Source organism: Bos taurus, chromosome 8 (genome assembly GCF_002263795.3).
Source record: "Bos taurus isolate L1 Dominette 01449 registration number 42190680 breed Hereford chromosome 8, ARS-UCD2.0, whole genome shotgun sequence".
Lineage (NCBI taxonomy): Eukaryota > Metazoa > Chordata > Mammalia > Artiodactyla > Bovidae > Bos > Bos taurus.
In genome coordinates, this window is record NC_037335.1 from 37926572 (window position 1) to 37946829 (window position 20258).

The following is a 20258-nucleotide window of genomic DNA, read 5'->3' on the forward strand; positions in this document are numbered from 1 at the left end:
TAACTAGGGATTTTTGGTGGCTCAGAAGTAAAGAATCTGCCTGCCAATTCAGAAGATGAAAGTTCAACCACTGGGCTAGAAAAATTCCCTAGAGAAGGAAATGGCAACCTACTCCAGTATCCTTGCCTGAGAAATCCCAGAACAGAGGAGCCTGGTGGACTACAGTTTACAGGATTGTAAGAGTCAGATAGAACTTAGCGACTGAGCATGTGTATAATGCATAACTGGTCTCTGCACTTCCCTACCTTCTTCACTCTATCTTCCATGCATTCATTACAAATCAATTCAGCTATCACCTACTCCTAGAAACCTTGCCAGTTCAGCTTCCTGTCTATTTTGGGTCTTTCCTTGGTATGCCATCTTGATAGTGGTACTTGGCATACTAGATAGGAATTACATATTTATTTGTCTAGATAGCCAATTAAATACAAACTCACCGGGGAAAATGTCCATAATTTAAACTCTATTAACACAGACATTTCAAGTGCAAAAGGAAATAAGAATGGAGAAGAAGCCAAGGACTGATTAATTAGAACAATGATCAGGACTTTTCTTTTACTCTAAGTGGAATAAGAACAAGAAAATGGCAGGGCCAAGACCTAAGCTGACTCTTTTAAAAGGATCACTACAATTGCCAAATGGAGATCTGACTAGTAGGGTTGACTAGAGTGGACACTGGAAAAACAGGAAGGAGGCACCTTCTACAACAGTCCAGACAAAGATAACACATCTTGAGTAAAGAGAAAACAGGGGGATGTCTGGATTTGGGAGAGCGCCACAACAGAAAGACAGAATAGATGAGGGGAATGAGAGTGAGACAGGAATTACCAATAAGCACCATTAGAAAAAGGGCAAAATCTCCCACAAATATTAAAGAGGCAAAGCATAAAAACAGTTTCAAAGAAATATGCTACAAAAAAAGGGGAAAAGCAAATCAGTTGAGATTTATAGATGATGGCTTTGGCACAGAGAAACAGCCAGGGGACTATATATGTCATTTCACAGGACTGAATGATTTTTGATGTTACTTTGTAAAATCTTAATCTTTATTTTCTTCTTAAAATTAATTTGAAAGCTAAGAATCTGCAAAGAATTATCTATAGTTGGTTGTCTCTATTCCATGTGACTTCAAGAGATTTCCAAAAATGTATTATATATTGTAAATTGAGTTGCACCAAAAAAAAATTTTTTTTTCTATTTTAGAATCTTCTTTTTTATTAAATGAAATAGGTACTGCTGGCTATTTGTCTTAAAATTTCATTACCCAGAACAGTGGTACTTCTGGCTTTTATAACACTCCCTTGGCCTTCTAGTTTAGTTACCACATAGCTTTAGATAGCTTACTGGTTAAGCTCTGTGGAAAAGTAAGTTATCTGTCCTAGAAAACACAGACTTAAGGAAGATCAGCGACTACCTACTACTAATACATGAAACATAATCAGCTACTTTCTCACCCGAGAATCTGATATTATCTGACAAATTATGATCCAGCTGCATCCTGCTAACAGAGGCCTCTCCCTCTGAAGGTGCTTCTGTGTTTGCTAGTTTCACTGCTTCTTCTGGCTTTCCATCATCCTTGAGATCACCTGGATCCGGGTCAGGAGCGGGTCCCTCTGCCCCACCAACTATAGCTGACAGTTTCTCATCCTCCTCATTCTTAGGCCTCTTAGAGTGAGAACTAGTACACTGGAAGCTATTAACAAGAAAAGCTGTAGTCAGAACACAATGTGGGCAAAGGACAGCAAAAAATATATACATAAGCATTATTTTCACTTATTGAAAAAACAGAATAAAAAACTGGTTTTTAATTGTAATATACAAAGATAATCTTCATGATTAATAGATCAAATTTGAAACTGAAATGTTAACAACAGTTTTAATAACAATTTACTAAAAATTAAAATTAAAATAACTCTAAATAATTGATTACTAAAACACTATTGGGAAAAAGTCACTGTTGAAACTTTATACGGAGAAGGAAATGGCAACCCACTCCAGTATTCTTGCCTGGAGAATCCCATGGACAGACAGCCTGGTGGGCTACAGTCCATGGGGTCTCAAAGAGTCAGACAAGACTGAGCAACTAAACAACAACAATAAAACTTTATAACCATATTAAAAGAAAGCTTAACATAAAAAATAGAGTGAAAAATCATGACACAGGGATAAAACCAAACATTATTTAGATAATAAAGAAAGAAAAAGGAAACAAAGTGATTGCATAAAGCTGTTGTTAAAATTTTAGTAGATTACATTCCAAAGTGACCTGGTGACTGTATTTGTCTGAGTTTCATATAATTCTGAAATATGCATGAAAATCATTAAGATTAAATGTCAAATTATCATTAGCTGAAGAAATTAAGAGAGGAAGAAGGCTAACCACATGTATTTAACATCTTATATCAATGTACTATTTATTTTCAGAGTGGACACCACTTTTATATTATTCCACTTCTAGTATTTTTCAGCAAGTCATTTCATAGCTTTATTGTAGATGCGTTCTGTATATGACACAACATTTCTAACACTTTCATTTGAGAATAGCTATAACTCAAACTATATCAACATGTATTTCAGAGTATGTACACACACACACACACACACACACACACACACACACACACACACATATACATGACATTAGTGTTATCCTATAGTAAGTCCCCATAAGATTAAAGGGAGTAGCTAGGGATAACCTGGCTTTGGTAAATTTGCTAGAAGTAACAGTACTGATATCATCATCACTTTTACTGAAACCCATGCAGTGGTCTATGTGGAATATTACATTATGAATAGCATAGCACACATAAAATTAAAAGGTTGACATCTTTTTGAGATTTCAATGAATCATTCCCTTCATTAGATTTCCTTAGATATAGTATATTACCTAAGCGAAATCAGCAAACTCAATGATCAAGCCAGCAAAGGTGAGCATAATAAGCCCCATAACATTAGGCTTTCTAACTGGGTAAGAAAAGACCACTGATTATTTTAACCTACTGAAAGACACTTCACATCTGTTCGAGGTCATATCTATGTTCAATGTCAACCAACAAGGACCACTGTGATTAGTAACTAAGAGACCAGATTATACACCTAAATTAGAGTGTTGTGTATTCTGTCCATTAAAGAATAATTCTCAAGACGTTTTACTGGCCACTGAACTGAAGATTGACTACTGTCTCCTGCAGCAAATTTTTTTTGGCAATGTGGATTAGCACCTTTACTCTCCAAATCAGTGTTTCCCAAACTTTTCAGAGTGCAGCCCACAGTGAGTTATATACTTCAGATGATGACACGATACACACATACACTGATGCTGACACGTCATGAATTAATACTTACCATCACCTCATGGGAAGGACTACGATACATTTTACTCTCTTTAACTTCCTAATTTTAAAATGCTGTTCCTAACCTATTAGATTTGAAAAGTGACAGTTTGAAAATTCCTGCTGTAGACTATAGGGTGAAATAAGAACATCTGGGTTGTAATTCTGCTACTACTTCTGTGCCTCAAGTATATCTCTTATAAAATGCTGGTTTGATTCCATGTTCTTAAGGTTCCTCCACTCACTAGCATTCTAAAATAGCAGAAAATAAATTGTCAGGGGAAAAATAAGAGAGAGAGAGAGAGACAGAGAGAGAGTCAGAAAATAAACATCAGAAGTGTGGGCAAAGATTTAAAATTACAGTGTTTTTTGGTTAGTAGCTAAAAACTGGAAAGAAGCTACAGGTCCAACTACAGGAGATTAGATAAAATACATGCAGGCATTAAAAATTTTGTAGCAAATCATTCAATTACATGAAAAAACACAAAACTGGTCAAATTACTAATAGAGCATGGCCCCAATTTTGGAAAGGTATATAATAAATAAGAAATATATATGTAAAGGATATATACAAAATGTTAACACTGGTTATCTCTGGATTGTGTGGTAATGGGTGATTTGGGATTCCTTCATTATTCTTTTCCTTATTTTACAAATTTTCTCCAATGCACAAATATTACCTTTACAATCTGAAAGAAAAACAATGAGTAATATTGGAGAGTAAAAATACAACACAAACCTGGAAAATAAGAACCTAAAAAGGTTGCCTGAGGACCTGAGCGATGAAACACACTCCCTGTTTAATGTGCTTTAAGACAGCAAGATGACCATGACAGGCCTAAAGGCTTTTGAGATGGCCCTGGCCACAAAAATGGAATGTAGGATACATTACACAGAGACCACCACGTTACAGAAATACCACATGCTCTGACTGACATCTTGTGAAAGCACAAAGCCGAGTGTGCATAATGCAGCAAAATATAAGCTCCCCAATGAGGAAAGTAGTATGAGATGTTTGACAAATGAAGAGAACTACCAAAAGTCAAAATCAGTAGCCAGATTAAAAAGTTGGAAACCAAGTTATTGAAGCTGACAAAAATAAGGATATGAGTAGACAGCACCCATAAGACTTTAAATACATTCGTGTAAGGGGTTTAGAAGTTCTACAACTGTTCTATTTCTCATGCACTGCAACACAACAAACCTCTCTTTATACATTTATTTATTTATTGCACTCTATTTATTTATTGCACTTCCAAAGAATTACAAATACTTTGCCTCAAATTTTCAGTAAGATAGTAAATAAACATACAATGAATAAACAGAAGAAAAGCAAATAAATAGTCTTTAAGACCATTATGCTCAAGGACCAGTTTTAACTGAGTAACCTCAAGTGGGATGGGGTGGGGGCAGGATCATTACCTCCTGGATGCTTTTCTTACTTTCCTCCTCCTCTGCAGCCATGCTTTTACTTCAGGGGTGGATTCTGGAGTAGGCTTTGTGTGATCAATGGTGTATATATCCTTTCCTTGTTTCCAAAGCTGGTATCTGTCTGGTTGAAATTTCCTCACAAAGATATCCATAGAAATTTTCACCATGTCTTTCCTGCAAGTGCACTGAAACACAATGGGGTTGGAGTGCTTTAGACATTCTGGTAACTACATAAAGTCACACTGAGTTGTTCTTTGAGTGTACCATACATGAATTCTTAGTCACTACATAATTAAAAATAATGTTCTCTATTTTCAAACATTCAGTGAGTAATAAACTCAATTTCTCCTGAATGGAGGTGACAATCTGTATATTCACATCTATAAATGAGAATAAGATGTTAAAATGCATTGCATAGTTCTTGGAAAGTGTATCAAGAACAACTGAAAGGAAAGAGCACACATTTGAAAGCATACCTACAAAGAAGGAATACCCTTCCAGCACAAGGATGCATCACTGCACTGAATATTATACAAAAGAAAATCTAGGTTGGCAATGAATAAAAGTAGCTAATAAATGTGTGGTTAGAATAATTTAACCAATAGATTGAAATAAATTTTCTCCAAGACACATATTAATCACCTTAATGTTTATTAACAAATACACTCTCACAAAGTAACCAACAATTAGGAGCAAATAGTCTCTTCTACATCATATCACATGAAACACCCAGCATCATCTGTACAATCATATCCATTAGGAAGAACAGTATTAAGGTAAGAAGTTCAAAGAAAAGATTATTTTGAACCCACTAGAACTTCCATCCTCATGAATGCATAGTTAGCAGTCATTAGAAAGTTTCCTATAAAGACCTCACACAGGTTAAAGTGTGTCCAGACTAATACTCCAGGCAGGCAGAATTTAACCAGTGAAACAGAGGTAGGAACTCAAAGATGGAACTAATATACCTTTAATCTCCCTTACACACCTGGCAATAGACTGGTTGACTCCACAACAGACTTGAAACTGTAAATCTTTCAATACTTTGGGAAAACAATTATCATCTCTATGCAAATTAATTTAAAATTTCCTAATAACCTCCCATTCAAAACTTCCTCTACAGAGTTCCAATCTTGACTTGAAAGTTCAAGAAAAAGGAAAAATCAGAACATTTCAGGACATGGCTAATAGTCTAATATGCTGAAAAGCAACTTCTCCAACTTCCAAAAAAATTCTGCTGTTATATGTTATGATAATCCTTCTGTTCTCCTATATTCACAATCAACATTTCCTAATCCCTCCCTTCCCTTTGACCCCTAGAAATCCAGTCTGTCATCATCTACAATTAGCTCTTCACCTACCTGCATAAATCGTCTTACCAGGACACCTTCACTGTCAGACACTGAAACTTAGTATAACAAAGCTAACTAATTTCCCTGCCTGCAGTCTCTCGGAGCTCCAATTCATCTTCATAGCTGTCACTTTAATCTCCCTCAAATATCTCATAATCTTTCATTTCCGAGTTCAATATGGTATAGTATTCTGCTTTGCCTTTAAAATAAAGTCTAATGTTCTGAACCTGGCATTCAAGACCTCTTAAGCTTTATCTCCACTAGTGAGACATCCAGGTTTCTCTTCCACTGCAAGTCAAATGAATATTCCTATTCAACCCCAAAGCAAAATCACTATGAGCCTCCTTACCTCAATACTTCTGATCCTACCACAAAGCCTTCCAGCTCACCATTCTGCCATCCAAAGAAAATTCATCCTAAACACTGAATGCAAATTGTACCAATTATCCTTCTGAATGGAGTACTATTTATCTACATCACTGCTTTCTATTATTAGTTAAGTACAGGCAGACTTCATTCTATTACATATTGCTTTATTGCACTTTCCTCTAACACACTTTGCAGATAAAGTGCTTTCAGCAAATTGAAGGTTTGTGGCAACTATGCATCAAGTCGATCAATTTTTCCTACAGCATTTTCCAACAGCAGTTGCTCTCTTCATATCTCTGTGTTACATTTTGGTAATTCTCAACATTTCAAATTTTTTCATTATTAGGGTGATCTGTGATCACTGATTACTGATGTTACTACTGCAAAAAGAATAAAACTTGCTGAAGGCTCAAGTGATCGTTAACTTTTTTTAGCAACAGAATATTTTCTAATTAAAATATATATTGCACATAATAGAGTGCAATATAGTGTAAACATAACTTTTATATGCACTGGGGAACCAAATAATTTGTGTGACTCGCTTTTTCTGGGGAAAGGAAATGAATCCCCAATCTCTGAGGCATGCCTATAAAAAGAGAGTTTTGAGTCATTTTTAAGTCTTCCTGGCTCAGAAATACGGAAAATGAGGATCATTAGATATTTGAAGATATTTTGCTTTAAGATGCAACCTTTCACTAAAGGAAGAAATGAAATTTAGACTCACCTGCAGAAATTCTCTTATTTGAGTACAGTGTTACTAATATTTGCTTTGTGGAAAAAACGAGGAGTGGGTAATATTGATACTATAAGTTGCCTTGGCATCAAAGAATTTTGTGTTACATTTTAATTTACTATCCCTCTCTCCTGGAAGTCTTGAATTTTGTACACATACAACAGGATCCATTGCTCAACTGATTCTCTGACTCAGTACAAGAATTTATGTCCTAAGTTATAGAAACAGATAACAAATTAATGGTTGCCAGGGTTAAGGGAAGAAATGACAGTGAGAGGGAAGCAGGGGGGTTCAGGAATACAAGGCAATGTGAGGGATCCTTGCAGTGGTGGAAATATTCTGTATCTTGACTCTATCACTGCCAATATCCTCTTTTCCTATATTGTACTATAGTTATACAAGAAATTAGCATCAGGGTAACAGGGTAAAGGATACACAGGATCTATGTGTCTTATTTTTAGCAACTGGATATGAATCTACAATTATCTAAAGATAAAACATTTAAGAAAAAAATAAACCCCAAGACTTCCTTAAAAAATACATATATATATGTTTAACCTTCAATTTTAAATATTCAGAATGCAGGCATAAAATACCCAAAATAATGCAAGGGAACAATGCCAGAGTCGAAAATAGTTGAAAGTGAAAGTGAAGTTGCTCAGTCCTGCCGGACTCTTTGAGACTCCATGGCCAGTAGCCTGCACCAAGCTTCTCCTTCCATGGGATTTTCAAGGCAAGAGTACTGCAGTGGGTTGCCACTTCCTTCTCCAGGGAATCTTCCCAACCAGGGATGGAACCCAGGTCTCTCACATTGTAGACAGACGCTTTACCGACTGAGCCACCAGGGAAGTCCAAAAATAGTGGAAGTAAACTTTAAAAGCACAGAGAAAATCTGCTTTTGTCAGTAGTGACAATTAACACATTCATCTAAAGCCCTAAAGATTACTAACAACATTTAATAGAATGTGCAATGTGACTTTACTAGCATAAAGAATGGAAGACATTAACAATCCCATTTAGGAACAAAGAAATTACAGACTACATATTGGTACAAAAAGCAATAACAGGTAATAACTCTCAAGCAAGGTATTTTGGATATGAATTCAACACTAATAGAGATGGCTTTTCTTACTGTTTCTTTTAAGAGTATACCTATTGTTTATGCAATATGCAATGTATGCAATGCTAAGTTCATATTTAAAGGGAGTTGTCAGGAGTCTTTAACCACAGAACTCTTCCATATTTCACTACTCTAAGACTTGTTACACAGAATGATGATTATTCGTTCCTGTCTCCCGGGAAGTCGAATTCATGCTGTTATTTATACTGAAAACCAGCAATCTAATTTCAAGATGAAAATGTTTCTAAAAATCAGCAACTTTCTAAGGTAGCAAATACTAAGCTAGTCATCTGAATTGTAGTATTGGAAATTTCATATAACCACAATATATTACTAATAAGAAGCTGAGGCTTAATTAAAAAAAAAAAAAAACTAAGGTATTACTTGAACATATTCTCTTTTTCAAGAGAGGGGGAGGCGGGGAGGAGCTTTCACGTGCAAATATCTGATAAGGAAGACTTTGAAGGTATGCAAACATCTGAAATTATTCTGCTTTCCAGTCTATTTATAATAATTAAATGGTAATTAAGAAGGAACTGAGGAAAGGGACTTCCCCGGTGACCCAGTGGCTAAGATTTCACATTTCCAATGCAGGGGGCCCCAGACTGATCCCCCTGGTCAGGGAACTGGATGCCACATGCCACACCTAAGAGTTTGTATGCCACAACAAAGACCCGGGGCAGCCAAATACGTAAATAAAAAATAAATATTAAACAATAAAAAAGGTACTAAGGCAAGAATAACTTAAAATACGATAACAAACCTGGTAAGCCACTTGATGTGGCTGTTATGGGTTAAATTGTATCTCCCCTCCACCCTCAAAAAGGTCTATATTGAAGTTCTAACCCCAGTACATCAGAATACAGACCTACTTTGGAGACAGGGTTAAGGCAGAAGTAATTACATACGGTGTTACTGAGTAGAGTGGGCCCTTAATCCAGTAGGACTGGTGCCCATATCAAAAAAGAAGAGGCACAGACATGCAGGGAAGAAAGCCATGTAAAAATGGAGGCACAGATTGGAGTAATGCATCTACAAGGCAAGGGCCATCGAGGAATAACTCTGCCATCAGGAAGAAGCCTGAGAGGGTCTCAGAGGGAGGAGAGAACTACAGGTACCTTGATTTTGGATTTTTGGCCTCCAGAACCCTGAGGCAATAAATTTTTGTTGTTGTAATTCACCCAGTTGGTGGCTCTATTACAGCAGTCCAAGGGAACTAATACAAATTTTTGGAACTAGGAAGTACAGCACTTCTATAACAACCAGCTTAAAATGTAGAGTGGCTTTGGGGAGGAAAAGAGTAGAGAAGGCTTTCATCATCATAGACTATACATATAATATATATATAATGAACAGAGTACCGCTACTTGTGCTAAATGTGCTTCTGGCAAGGTCTCGGAGGTAAATGAGGAGTATGGTATTGGACACTGGAGGAGAGGTGATCCCTGTTGTGAAAAGAGGAAAAGTTGTGTTATGTTGGGTGAAAGGTAGAACTTAAAAATTACAAACTTGGAAATTGAGATTTCCCATGAAAGTATGGAAGGTTCAGCTTTGCTTGCCTTGTCTGCTTAATGTAAGACAGGAGAAGAAAGAAAGAAACTGAGGAAGGAACTACTAAGCAAAAAAAAAACCAGTTTAGAAAATTCTCAGCCTATCCACAGAGTATATTCTGGAGACTGGGCCAGTGGTTTGGCTGGATAGACGTTTGCTAAAGAGATTCGGCATGTGAATCATGGGTCAGATCAACCATCTCAGCAGAAGCCAGGAATGGAGATGTGATTATCCAGGAAAGGCCTGTGGAGGATACTCTTGTGTGATGGCTTGGATACCCCTGAGGTGCAAAGAAGACCAACCAAGTTCGTGAGGGCCTTATGTTAGAAGAAATAATGCCAGCCTGAACTGAAAATGACAAAGACAGGATGAAATGAAGGAAGAATCACTAACAGGACAACTCACAAGGAAGAGTACTGAGCCAACAGTCCTCTGTACCATCTGTCACAGAAGCAAAAAGACTCTTATATGGAACATATAGGAAGATGCTGCCATATGTTTTATTTAAGATATATTAATGGAGGCCCGCCTGCAATGGAGGAGACACAGGAGATGAGGGTTCAATCCCTGCATTGGGAAGATCCCCTGGGGAGGAAATGGCAACCCACTCCAGAATTCTTTCCTTTTTTTTTTTTAACCCTCCCTCCCCCCACTCAAGTATTCTTGCCTCAAAAGTCCCATGGACAGAGAAGCCTAGTGGGCTACAGTCCATGGAGTCGTAGAGTCAGATACGACTGAGCGACTAAGTATGCACAACAGAAGTATTCAATAAAGCAGTAAACCCATCATGTTAAATTTTTCTGAATAACATAAACCCACAAATGATTACTATCCAATCAACAGTATGCTAGTAATACATAAAAATAACATTATTTCTTTTAAAATTCTACATTGGATTATAATGCCTTGGAAGAGGAGGAAAAAGAAAGCATGACAACAGTTTGTTGAGAAACTACAAAACCCATAATGCAGCATACTCTGACACTTAAAAATTGGACTCAAATTCCAAAAAACCAGCCATGTAACCTTGATCAAGTTATTAAATGTCTCTGTGCCTCAGCTACCTCATTTGAAAAACTTTCTCATTTGAAAAACAGAGCATAATAGTAACTACCTCACAAGGACTAAGCTTTTTGTATCTGTAAAATAGACTGTTGTCAACTACAAGATGGCACTTACCAAGAGCTTTGCCACTTCAGTATCTTGCCTTGACAGCCCCATGAACAATATGAAAAGGCAAAAAGATAGGACACTGAAAGATGAACTCCCCAGGCTGGTAGGTGTCCAATATGCTACTGGAGAAGAGTGGAGAAATAACACTAGAAAGAATGAAGAGACGGAGCCAAAGCGAAAACAAAGCCCAGCAATGGATGTGACTGGTGATGCAAGTACAGTCTGATGCTGTAAAGAACAATATTGCATAGGAGCCTGGAATGTTAGGTACATCAGTTCAGTTCACTCGCTCAGTCGTGTCCAACTCTTTGCAACCCCATGAATCGCAGCACGCCAGGCCTCCCTGTCCATCACCAATTCCCGGAGTTCACTCAGACTCACATCCATCCAGTCAGTGATGCCATCCAGCCATCTCATCCTCTGTTGTCCGCTTCTCCTCCTGCCCACAATCCCTCCCAGCATCGGAGTCTTTTCCAATGAGTCAACTCTTCGCATGAGGTGGCCAAAGTACTGGAGTTTCAGCTTTAGCATCATTCCTTCCAAAGAAATCCCAGGGCTGATCTCCTTCAGAATGGACTGGTTGGATCTCCTTGCAGTCCAATGGACTCTCAAGAGTCTTCTCCAACACCACAGTTCAAAAGCATCAATTCTTCGGCACTCAGCCTTCTTCACAGTCTAACTCTCACATCCATACATGACCACAGGAAAAACCATAGCCTTGACTAGACGGACCTTTGTTGGCAAAGTAATGTCTCCGCTAATCAAGGCAAACTGAAAATGGTCAAACAGGAAATGGCAAAAGTAAACATCAACATTTTAGGAATCAGTGAACTAAAATGGACGGGAATGGGCGAATTTACCTCAGATGACCATTATATGTTCTACTGTGGGAAAGAATCCCTTAGAAGAAATGGAGTAGCCCTCATAGTCAACAGAAGAGTCCGAAATGCAATACTTGGATGCAATCTCAAAAACGACAGAATGATCTCTGTTTCCAATGCAAACCATGCAATATCACAGTAATCCAAGTCTATGCCCCAACCAGTAATGCTGAAGAAACTGAACGGTTCTATGAAGACCTACAAGACCTTATAGAACTAACACCCAAAAAAGATGTCCTTTTCATTATGGGGGCCTGGAATGCCTAAGTAGGAAGTCAAGAGATACCTGGAGTAACAGGCAAATTTGGCCTTGGAGTACAAAATAAAGCAGGGCAAAGGTTAGCAGAGTTTTGCCAAGAGACTGCACAAGTCATAGCAAACACCCTCTTCCAACAACACAAGAGAAGACTCTACACATGGACATCAGCAGATGGCTAATATCAAAATCAGACTGATTATATTCTTTGCAGTCAAAGATGGAGAAACTCTATACAGTCAGTAAAGACAAGACCAGGAGCTGACTGTGACTCAGACTGTGATTCAGATCATGAACTCCTTATTGCCAAATTCAGACTTAAATTGAAGAAAATAGGGAAAACCACTAACCATTCAGGTATGACCTAAATCAAATCCCTTACGATTATACAGTGGAAGTAACAAACAGATTCAAGGGATTAGATCTGATCGACAGAGTGCCTGAAGAACTATGGAGAGAGGTTCCTGACATTGTACAGGAGGCAGTGATCAAGATCATCCCCAAGAAAAAGAAATGCAAAAAGGCAAAATGGTTGTCTGAGGAGGGCTTACAAATAGCTGTGAAAAGAAGAGAAGCAAAAGGCAAAGGAGAAAAGTAAAGATACACCCATTTGAATGCAGAGTTCCAAAGAATAGCAAGGAGAGATAAGAAAGCCTTCCTCAGCGATCAATGCAAAGAAATAGAGGAAAACAACAGAATGGGAAAGACTAGAGATCTCTTCAAGAAAATTAGAGATACCAAGGGAACATTTCATGCAAAGATGGGCACAATAAAGGACAGAAATGGTATGGACCTAACAGAAGCAGAAGATATTAAGAAGAGGTGGCAAGAATACACAGAAGAACTATATAAAAAAGATCTTCATGACCCAGATAACCACGATGGTGTGATCACTCACCTACAGCCAGACATCCTAAAATGCAAAGTCAACTGGGCCTTAGGAAGTATCACTACGAACAAAGCTAGTGGAGGTGATGGAATTTTAATTGAGCTATTTCAAATCCTAAAAGAGGATGCTATTAAAGTGCTGCACTCAATATGCCAGCAAATTTGGATAACTCAGCAGTGGCCACAGGACTGGAAAAGGTCACTTTTCATTCCAATCCCAAAGAAAGGTAATGCCAAAGAATGGTCAAAATACCGCACAATTCCAATCATCTCACACACTAGCAAAGTAATGCTCAAAATTCTCCAAACCAGGCTTCAACAGTATGTGTACTGTGAACTTCCAGATGTTCAAGCTGGATTTCAAAAAGGCAGAGGAACCAGAGATCAAATTGCTAACATCCAATGAATCATCGAAAAAGCAAGAGAGTTCCAGAAAAACATCTACTTCTGCTTTATTGACTACACCAGAGAGAATCTACTCTTGAGAGACTCCCTTGGACTGCAAGGTGATCTAACCAGTCCATCCTAAAGGAAATCAATCCTGAATATTCATTGGAAGGATGATGCTGAAGCTGAAACGCCAATACTCTGGCCACCTGATATGAAGAACTGACTCACTGGAAAAGACTGATGCTGGGAAAGATTGAAGGCAGGAGGAGAAGGGGACGAAAAAGGATGAGATGGTTGGATGGCATCACCGACTCAATGGACATGAGTTTGAGCAAACTCCAGGAGTTGGTGATGGACAGAGAGGCCTGGAGTTCTGCAGTCCATGGGGTCGCAAAGAGTTGGACATAACTGAGTGACTGAACTGAACTGAAGGTGAAGAGCACTGCCAACGACTGACTAGCAAAGGCATTTGCCATCTGCCTCTATGGAGATTGAACCCCATGCTGCTGTGGCTGCTGACCTTCAACAACCCCTGAGGGAATTCAGGGTTGAGTGAGGCACTCTGTGCTTCAGGGAATCTGGTAGGACAGATGTTTTAGATAGTTGGATATTTTTAGGAACAGATTTTATGATCTCAATCTTTGCATCTCCTCATATCTACAGAACCAATAAATCCCTTCATGACATCAGATCCTCATGACTAACAAAAAAACTTTTGTAAAATGAGTGCTTCACGGTATCAAACTCCCCCTTCATCAAAACATTATATACTGACTTTCCCCCACTGCTGCTTTGGAGCAGTCTCTCAGAGCTATCTGAGATGCCGCCTCCTGGGCTGCAGTCCTCATTTTGCCCCCAATATAACTCACAACTCTCAAGTGTACATCTTTTTTTAGTCGACACTGCTATAAATGCTATATATGACTATTGTTTTAAATAGGATAGAAAGTGAAAGTGTTAGTCACTCAATCGTGTCTCTTTGCAACCCTGTGGACTGTAGCCCGCCAAACAGGATAAGCATTATACAAAGTGCTTTAAGTTGGTCTGACAACAAGAATACAGAGGTTCCTAGTGTTATCAAGAATCAAGAGCAACTATGGACTTGTAATGGACTGAGAAACAGTGTGAGAGGACTGGGCCCTCGTCAAGGGTGGAAATCAGTGCAGTGCACATCCAGCCCCTGGATGGCTCCTATCAGACCAACTCCTTGGCTTCCCCTCTTGGAGAAACAACAGAAACTGAAGGCTCAATAGATGCCAGGTGGAAATAAGATGAGTGTAGAGGTGGAATTCATTTCTCTATTGTATTCCTCTAAAATAGGTGTCTTATAAGAGGTTGGTGTTAGATGGTTCCATGTATGTAGTTTCAAGAGACATGAGATGCTAGCCACTTGTATCTCAGAGTTAAAAAGTAATTTTCTGTACATACACAGGAAAATATTCTTTTTTACACATAAAGTTCCAATGAATGTCAGTTATAGCATATCACAGCCCAAAGAGGATAAGTAATATTCAAATTTTTCACATAAATCATTAACTTCCCAACAAATATAAAAAAAGGGACCAATGCATAGGATGAAACAGATTTACTGAATTAGACAATCAAAAAGAGAAGAGCCAATGATGGCAAGCTCTTGTTATGAATATATATGTGTTCAATGAAGCATATATTGCAGTCTTCTACTGACACATGAGTAGTCGGTGTATCTTAAAACCAAAGAGCACTGAACAATTACAAATCCCAGTCTGTGCAGTCAGTATGGTAACATGTGCCCATGAGGACTTGAAAATGACTCACATTTTAAAAACACAACTAGCACATCAATACCTATTTCCTTCAAAAATTCAAATCAACAATTAGAAAAGTTAGGTTTTTATCAAAATCTGGTCTCCCCCAGAAAATTAATGTTTTTGAAGGTTATTGGTTATCTTCAAGGCACAACCAAATTACTACATTAGTTTACAACATTCAGAAAAACTGTCTTACAACTCCAAACACAGAAGTTCTGAAAATATGGGACTGTGTTTCAAATGGCAAAGTGCCAGACATTCATGGAACCACCATTCACTTACTTTGAGAGCCCAAAAGTTTGTACACTACAACTTGCCCTTTAAAAGAACTTCATAAATAAATAATAAAGGGAAGAGAAACAGTCTCAATTTCGTTGATTTCTAACAACACACTGTTCTTAGTCATGACAATAAGAATTAAGAATGTTATTAACATAATTTGATACAACAATCCATTACTGTTTAAGTAGTCACAAAGATACTACCTAGAGTAAAGTATTAGGGATAACGACCTCTTTTTAACAAAGAAAGTGACTGATGATGATAACTAATTTATTTATTTATTTATTTATTTGATGATAACTAATTTAGAGTTAAAAGCAGTAACTAGCCCGAAATACAATTATATTCGAAACCATAAAACTAGCTTTTATAGTAACAGATAATTTAATACTCAGTATGTTCATATAATTCATGGCGGGGGTGGGGGGGATGTTTATCAACTCTTCACAATAATTCTGAAAGGTAGAAACAAGTATCGCATTCCCATAAGAGGACACTGAGGCCAACCAAGGTCATCTAACCAGTAAGTGAGTATACACACAGGTCTGAGTACAAACATATGCTATTACGTTTCTTTGCTTCCTTTTTTTCCTTTAAACATTTACCATCCATTTAGTGTGTGCCAAACATTATCACAGAAATGAGTGACTGAGGTTGATATAATCTCATATCCAAGTCTATGCTGTCAGTAGGTAACGTGGCCATTAGCACTTGAAATGTGGTTAGTATGAACCAAGATGTGCTGTGTGTTAAATTATACAGATTCAAAGACTTGAAAAGAAAAAAAAGGATATAAGGTATGTTAATAATTTTTCACATTACATATTGAAATGTACAAATGAATATAAATTTTGCATATATGTTTTAGGTTAAATGAAAAGTGTATTTAAAATTTTTTCTTTAATTCAGACAATTTTAAGGCTAGAGTATCAAGAGAAATCTTGAACTACAGAATGTGGGTATACAATGGAAAGGGAGAATCTTCCTTAACCAGATATTTTAACCAGCTAATCAAAAATTTATCCTTTATTCTTCTAGGCTTACACCTCTTTCATTCCTTCCTATTTTTTTAACACTTTTATCTTTTTTCTTTTCTGTTTTTAACCCTTTTATCTGTTTTCAACTTTGTCATGTCCAGAGCCTAAAAACTCTCCATTCCCCCTACATGTGAAAAATAGCCATCACTGAAACAAACTACGTTTCTATCAATGCACTGGCACTCCAGAATCTTCACCTTCATCTCACAACTACATAACATATACTCATCAATACAAATGAAGTGGGTTTCCACTGAATCATACCAAACTTAAAGAAGAGAAAGGCCAGCTCTTTGGAAAACTGTCACAATACTAACTTATTATATTTGCAGGATTCCAGGAACCCCAGACTTTTTCCTGTACACTTATGCTTAGTTTTTTCTCATTTCAAATAGGAATGGGGAACAATATTTTCCAATATCCACTCAAATTTTTAAGGTAGTACTTCTGGATCAGTATTTTCTGGCATTATGTTCCAAACATAATGAACATAAGAATAGTCATTCAGTTCTTATGAAACCAACTGATTATTTTAACAGAAAGATGGCCTAATTTAAATGGTTATTAATCATTAAATAAAATAATTTTAGAAAACAGATGCTTATGCAGTTAATGAAGCCAATGTCTATTGACGGGATATTATTCTACTATTTGTAGAAGTATCTAACCTATTGAGATACAACAAAAATTTCTGAAGGAAATTTTGTTCTTTTATGTTCACCATAAAGTTAAGAGCATATATGTATTTAATATTTACAGTTAAATACTTTTATTGTATTTAATGGGTTGATTAACTGTAAAAATGTAATGGAACCTATTTATATTGAAATTATTCCAGATAAATTTCAAAAAATAAGTAAAATCTTCTTCTTCTGTAGTCCATTCTTTGTATTATCATAAAATTTTCATTGACAGCTACAAATCTGAATAGAATTTCACCTTCCTTGGAGTACTCCAAACAGACCGTTAGGTAGCTCAAAACTGAATTACGTTAGAAAAGGGGGAATTCAGAATCAGTATAACAAATACAGATAAATATAATATACCAAGCGACTTCCCTTTCACTTTTCACTTTCATGCATTGGAGAAGGAAATGGCAACCCACTCCAGTGTTCTTGCCTGGAGAATCCCAGGGACCGCAGAGCCTGGTGGGCAGCCGTCTATGGAGTCACACAGAGTCGGACACGACTGAAGTGACTCAGCAATCATATAAATTATGCTAAGCTAAAGAAATCAGGTATTTAAAAAGTTCACACTGGTGATTATTCCACCTGATTAATGAATACAACTATGTTTAATATAATGGATAAGAAGTAGCCATACTGCTCTACTTGTTGAAACTGACTACAGCTCTTCTGTTTATTAGCTGAGTAAAAGTAGGTAAGCCTTGAACTCTGCATCATCTCTCTCACATAAAAATGTTCTCTCACAGGGGGTTCAAAAATTTTTAAGTGTGTTAACACACTTGGATCAACTTGAGCTCTTTAAAAAAGATTATGATTATGATCTCCCCAACTCTTTTCCCCGCAAAAAAACTAAGAAAGACTCAAAATGCTGTTGAAAAGCAATGTAATGTTTTAAAGTTTAAGTCTGGACTCAAACATATATTTTTCAGAACACATTTTCAAAGATAGTAGAGCCACATGATTCTTGAGCTCATTCTTTAAATGAGTTTAAGAAAAAAAAATGCATAAAACCAATGTAAGAGTAGAACAGAAAAGGCCTCCTGCCAGTTTCTATCTATGGAACATCTTTTAAGCACCCATCACTATATGCCCAAATGGGCTTCTCCCCTTGGTAATAATACGGATATACTTGGTATAATATGGATTTACTTCATCTGTACACGTATTCACTCATTGCTCATTTATACATGTACCCTCTTCACAAATAATTTTGGGAGAAAATTATTATAATTACTTTATCATTTATTATTTCAATATAAAAAAGTTTTTAAATATTTAGAATTAATTAAGATAAAAGATAGATAGCATATTAAACAGCAGAGATATTACTTTGCCAACAAAGATCTGTCGAGTCAAGGCTATGGTTTTTCCAGTGGTCATGTATGGATGTGAGAGTTGGACTGTGAAGAAAGTTGAGCGACAAAGAATTGATGCTTTTGAACTGTGGTGTTGAGAAGACTCTTAAGAGTCCCTTGGACTGCAAGAAGATTCAACTAGTCTATCCCAAAGGAGATCACTCCTGAGTGTTCATTGGAAGGACTGATGCTGAAGCTGCAACTCCAATACTTTGGCCACCTCATGTGAAGAGTTGAGTCATTGGAAAAGACCCTGATGCTGGGAGGGATTGGGGGCAGGAGGAGAAGGGGACGACAGAGGATGAGATGGCTGGATGGCATCACCGACTCGATGGACATGAAGATGAACTCCGGGAGTTGGTGATGGACAGGGAGACCTGGCATGCTGTGATTCATGGGGTGGCAAAGAGTCGGACATAACTGAGCGACTGAAATGAACTGAACTGAAGATAAATGTAATATCTGAACAGCACTTTGATTTTGATTTTCTGAGTAACATTTCATTTAATATTAGTCAAAGACAAGTAATAGGCCATTTCACCAGATCACATGAAAAGTAAACTATATAATTACATTTACACTGACTGAGCAGTGAGAGAAAAGAAATAACTTTGAGATCAATATTAATCAGCAAACCCAGTATAAAAAGAGTGCAAAGGTCATTTCCTTTGTCCTTATATCCATTAATGAAGCAAGTGCTGCAGGAGACCTGAACATTCCTTGTTTTCCCCAGACTGGTCTGCAGAGTTCCCAGAACTCTGATTTTGTCAAACTGTACAAAACACTTACAGGCTCTGGGAATCCTAGGATACACACACAGAGAAAAAGTCTAAATGTTCTGTTTTCATGGACATGGCGAAGAAAGTAGCTCTAAAATACCCTTAAAGGCCAAAAAGATAATCATAGTCAATAGTAAGAAAGTAGGATACCAGAACTGAATTTCTTACTCTCATTTTAATAAATCATTATTGTGAACTGTTTCAGATACCTTTGCCATATCTGACCTTCCTCTTCCAGTCTATTTTAAATCATGAAAATATACATTGTGTCTTTCCAAGAAGTACATTCTATGTGCCTAGAGGATTCAGTTCAGTTCAGTCGCTCAGTCGTGTCTGACTCTTTGCGACCCCATGAATCGCAGCACACCAGGCCTCCCTGTCCATCACCATCTCCCGGAGTTCACTCAAACTCACATCCATCAAGTCGGTGATGCCAACCAGCCATCTCATCCTCTGTTGTCCCCTTCTCCTCCTGCCCCAAATCCCTCCCAGCATCAGTCTTTTTCAGTGAGTCAACTCTTCGCATGAGGTGGCCAAAGTACTAGAGTTTCAGCTTTAGCATCATTCCTTCCAAAGAACACCCAGGATTGATCTCCTTTAGAATGGACTGGTTGGATTTCCTTGCAGTCCGATTAGAGGCACCTAAAAATATTTTTTGAATAAATAATCTTTTATAAATATATGAGGAAACAGAGGCTCAGAGCATTCAATGTGCCTAATGTCAAACTACTAACAAGTAATACGATGCTTACCAGAATCCAGTCTAGAAAAACTCCCATACTCTTAACCAATCTACTGTGGATATTCAAAACCAAACCATTTTTAACACATTTTAAATGGTTTTTAATTTAAA

The 20258-nt window shown here is 37.3% G+C and overlaps 1 protein-coding gene across 10 annotated transcripts in view; it reads right to left on the reverse strand.

The window, feature by feature from the left end:
* Nucleotides 1–20258, reverse strand: part of KDM4C (lysine demethylase 4C) — a 409700-nt gene that overhangs the window by 194357 nt on the left and 195085 nt on the right. For 9 of the 10 annotated variants that reach the window (XR_009495540.1, XR_009495541.1, XM_015472464.3 and 6 more), the window contains 2 exons: nt 4755–4948; nt 1455–1693 (listed from right to left, as the gene is read on the reverse strand). Coding sequence is in view for 8 of the 10 variants with exons in the window: in XM_015472464.3 (XP_015327950.2) it covers nt 1455–1693; nt 4755–4948 (433 nt within the window). In the remaining 2 variants the exon portion in view is untranslated. Of the gene's footprint in view, nt 1–1454; nt 1694–4754; nt 4949–9641; nt 9783–20258 lie in introns of those variants that run through there. The other variant, XM_059889437.1, reaches the window with a different exon arrangement.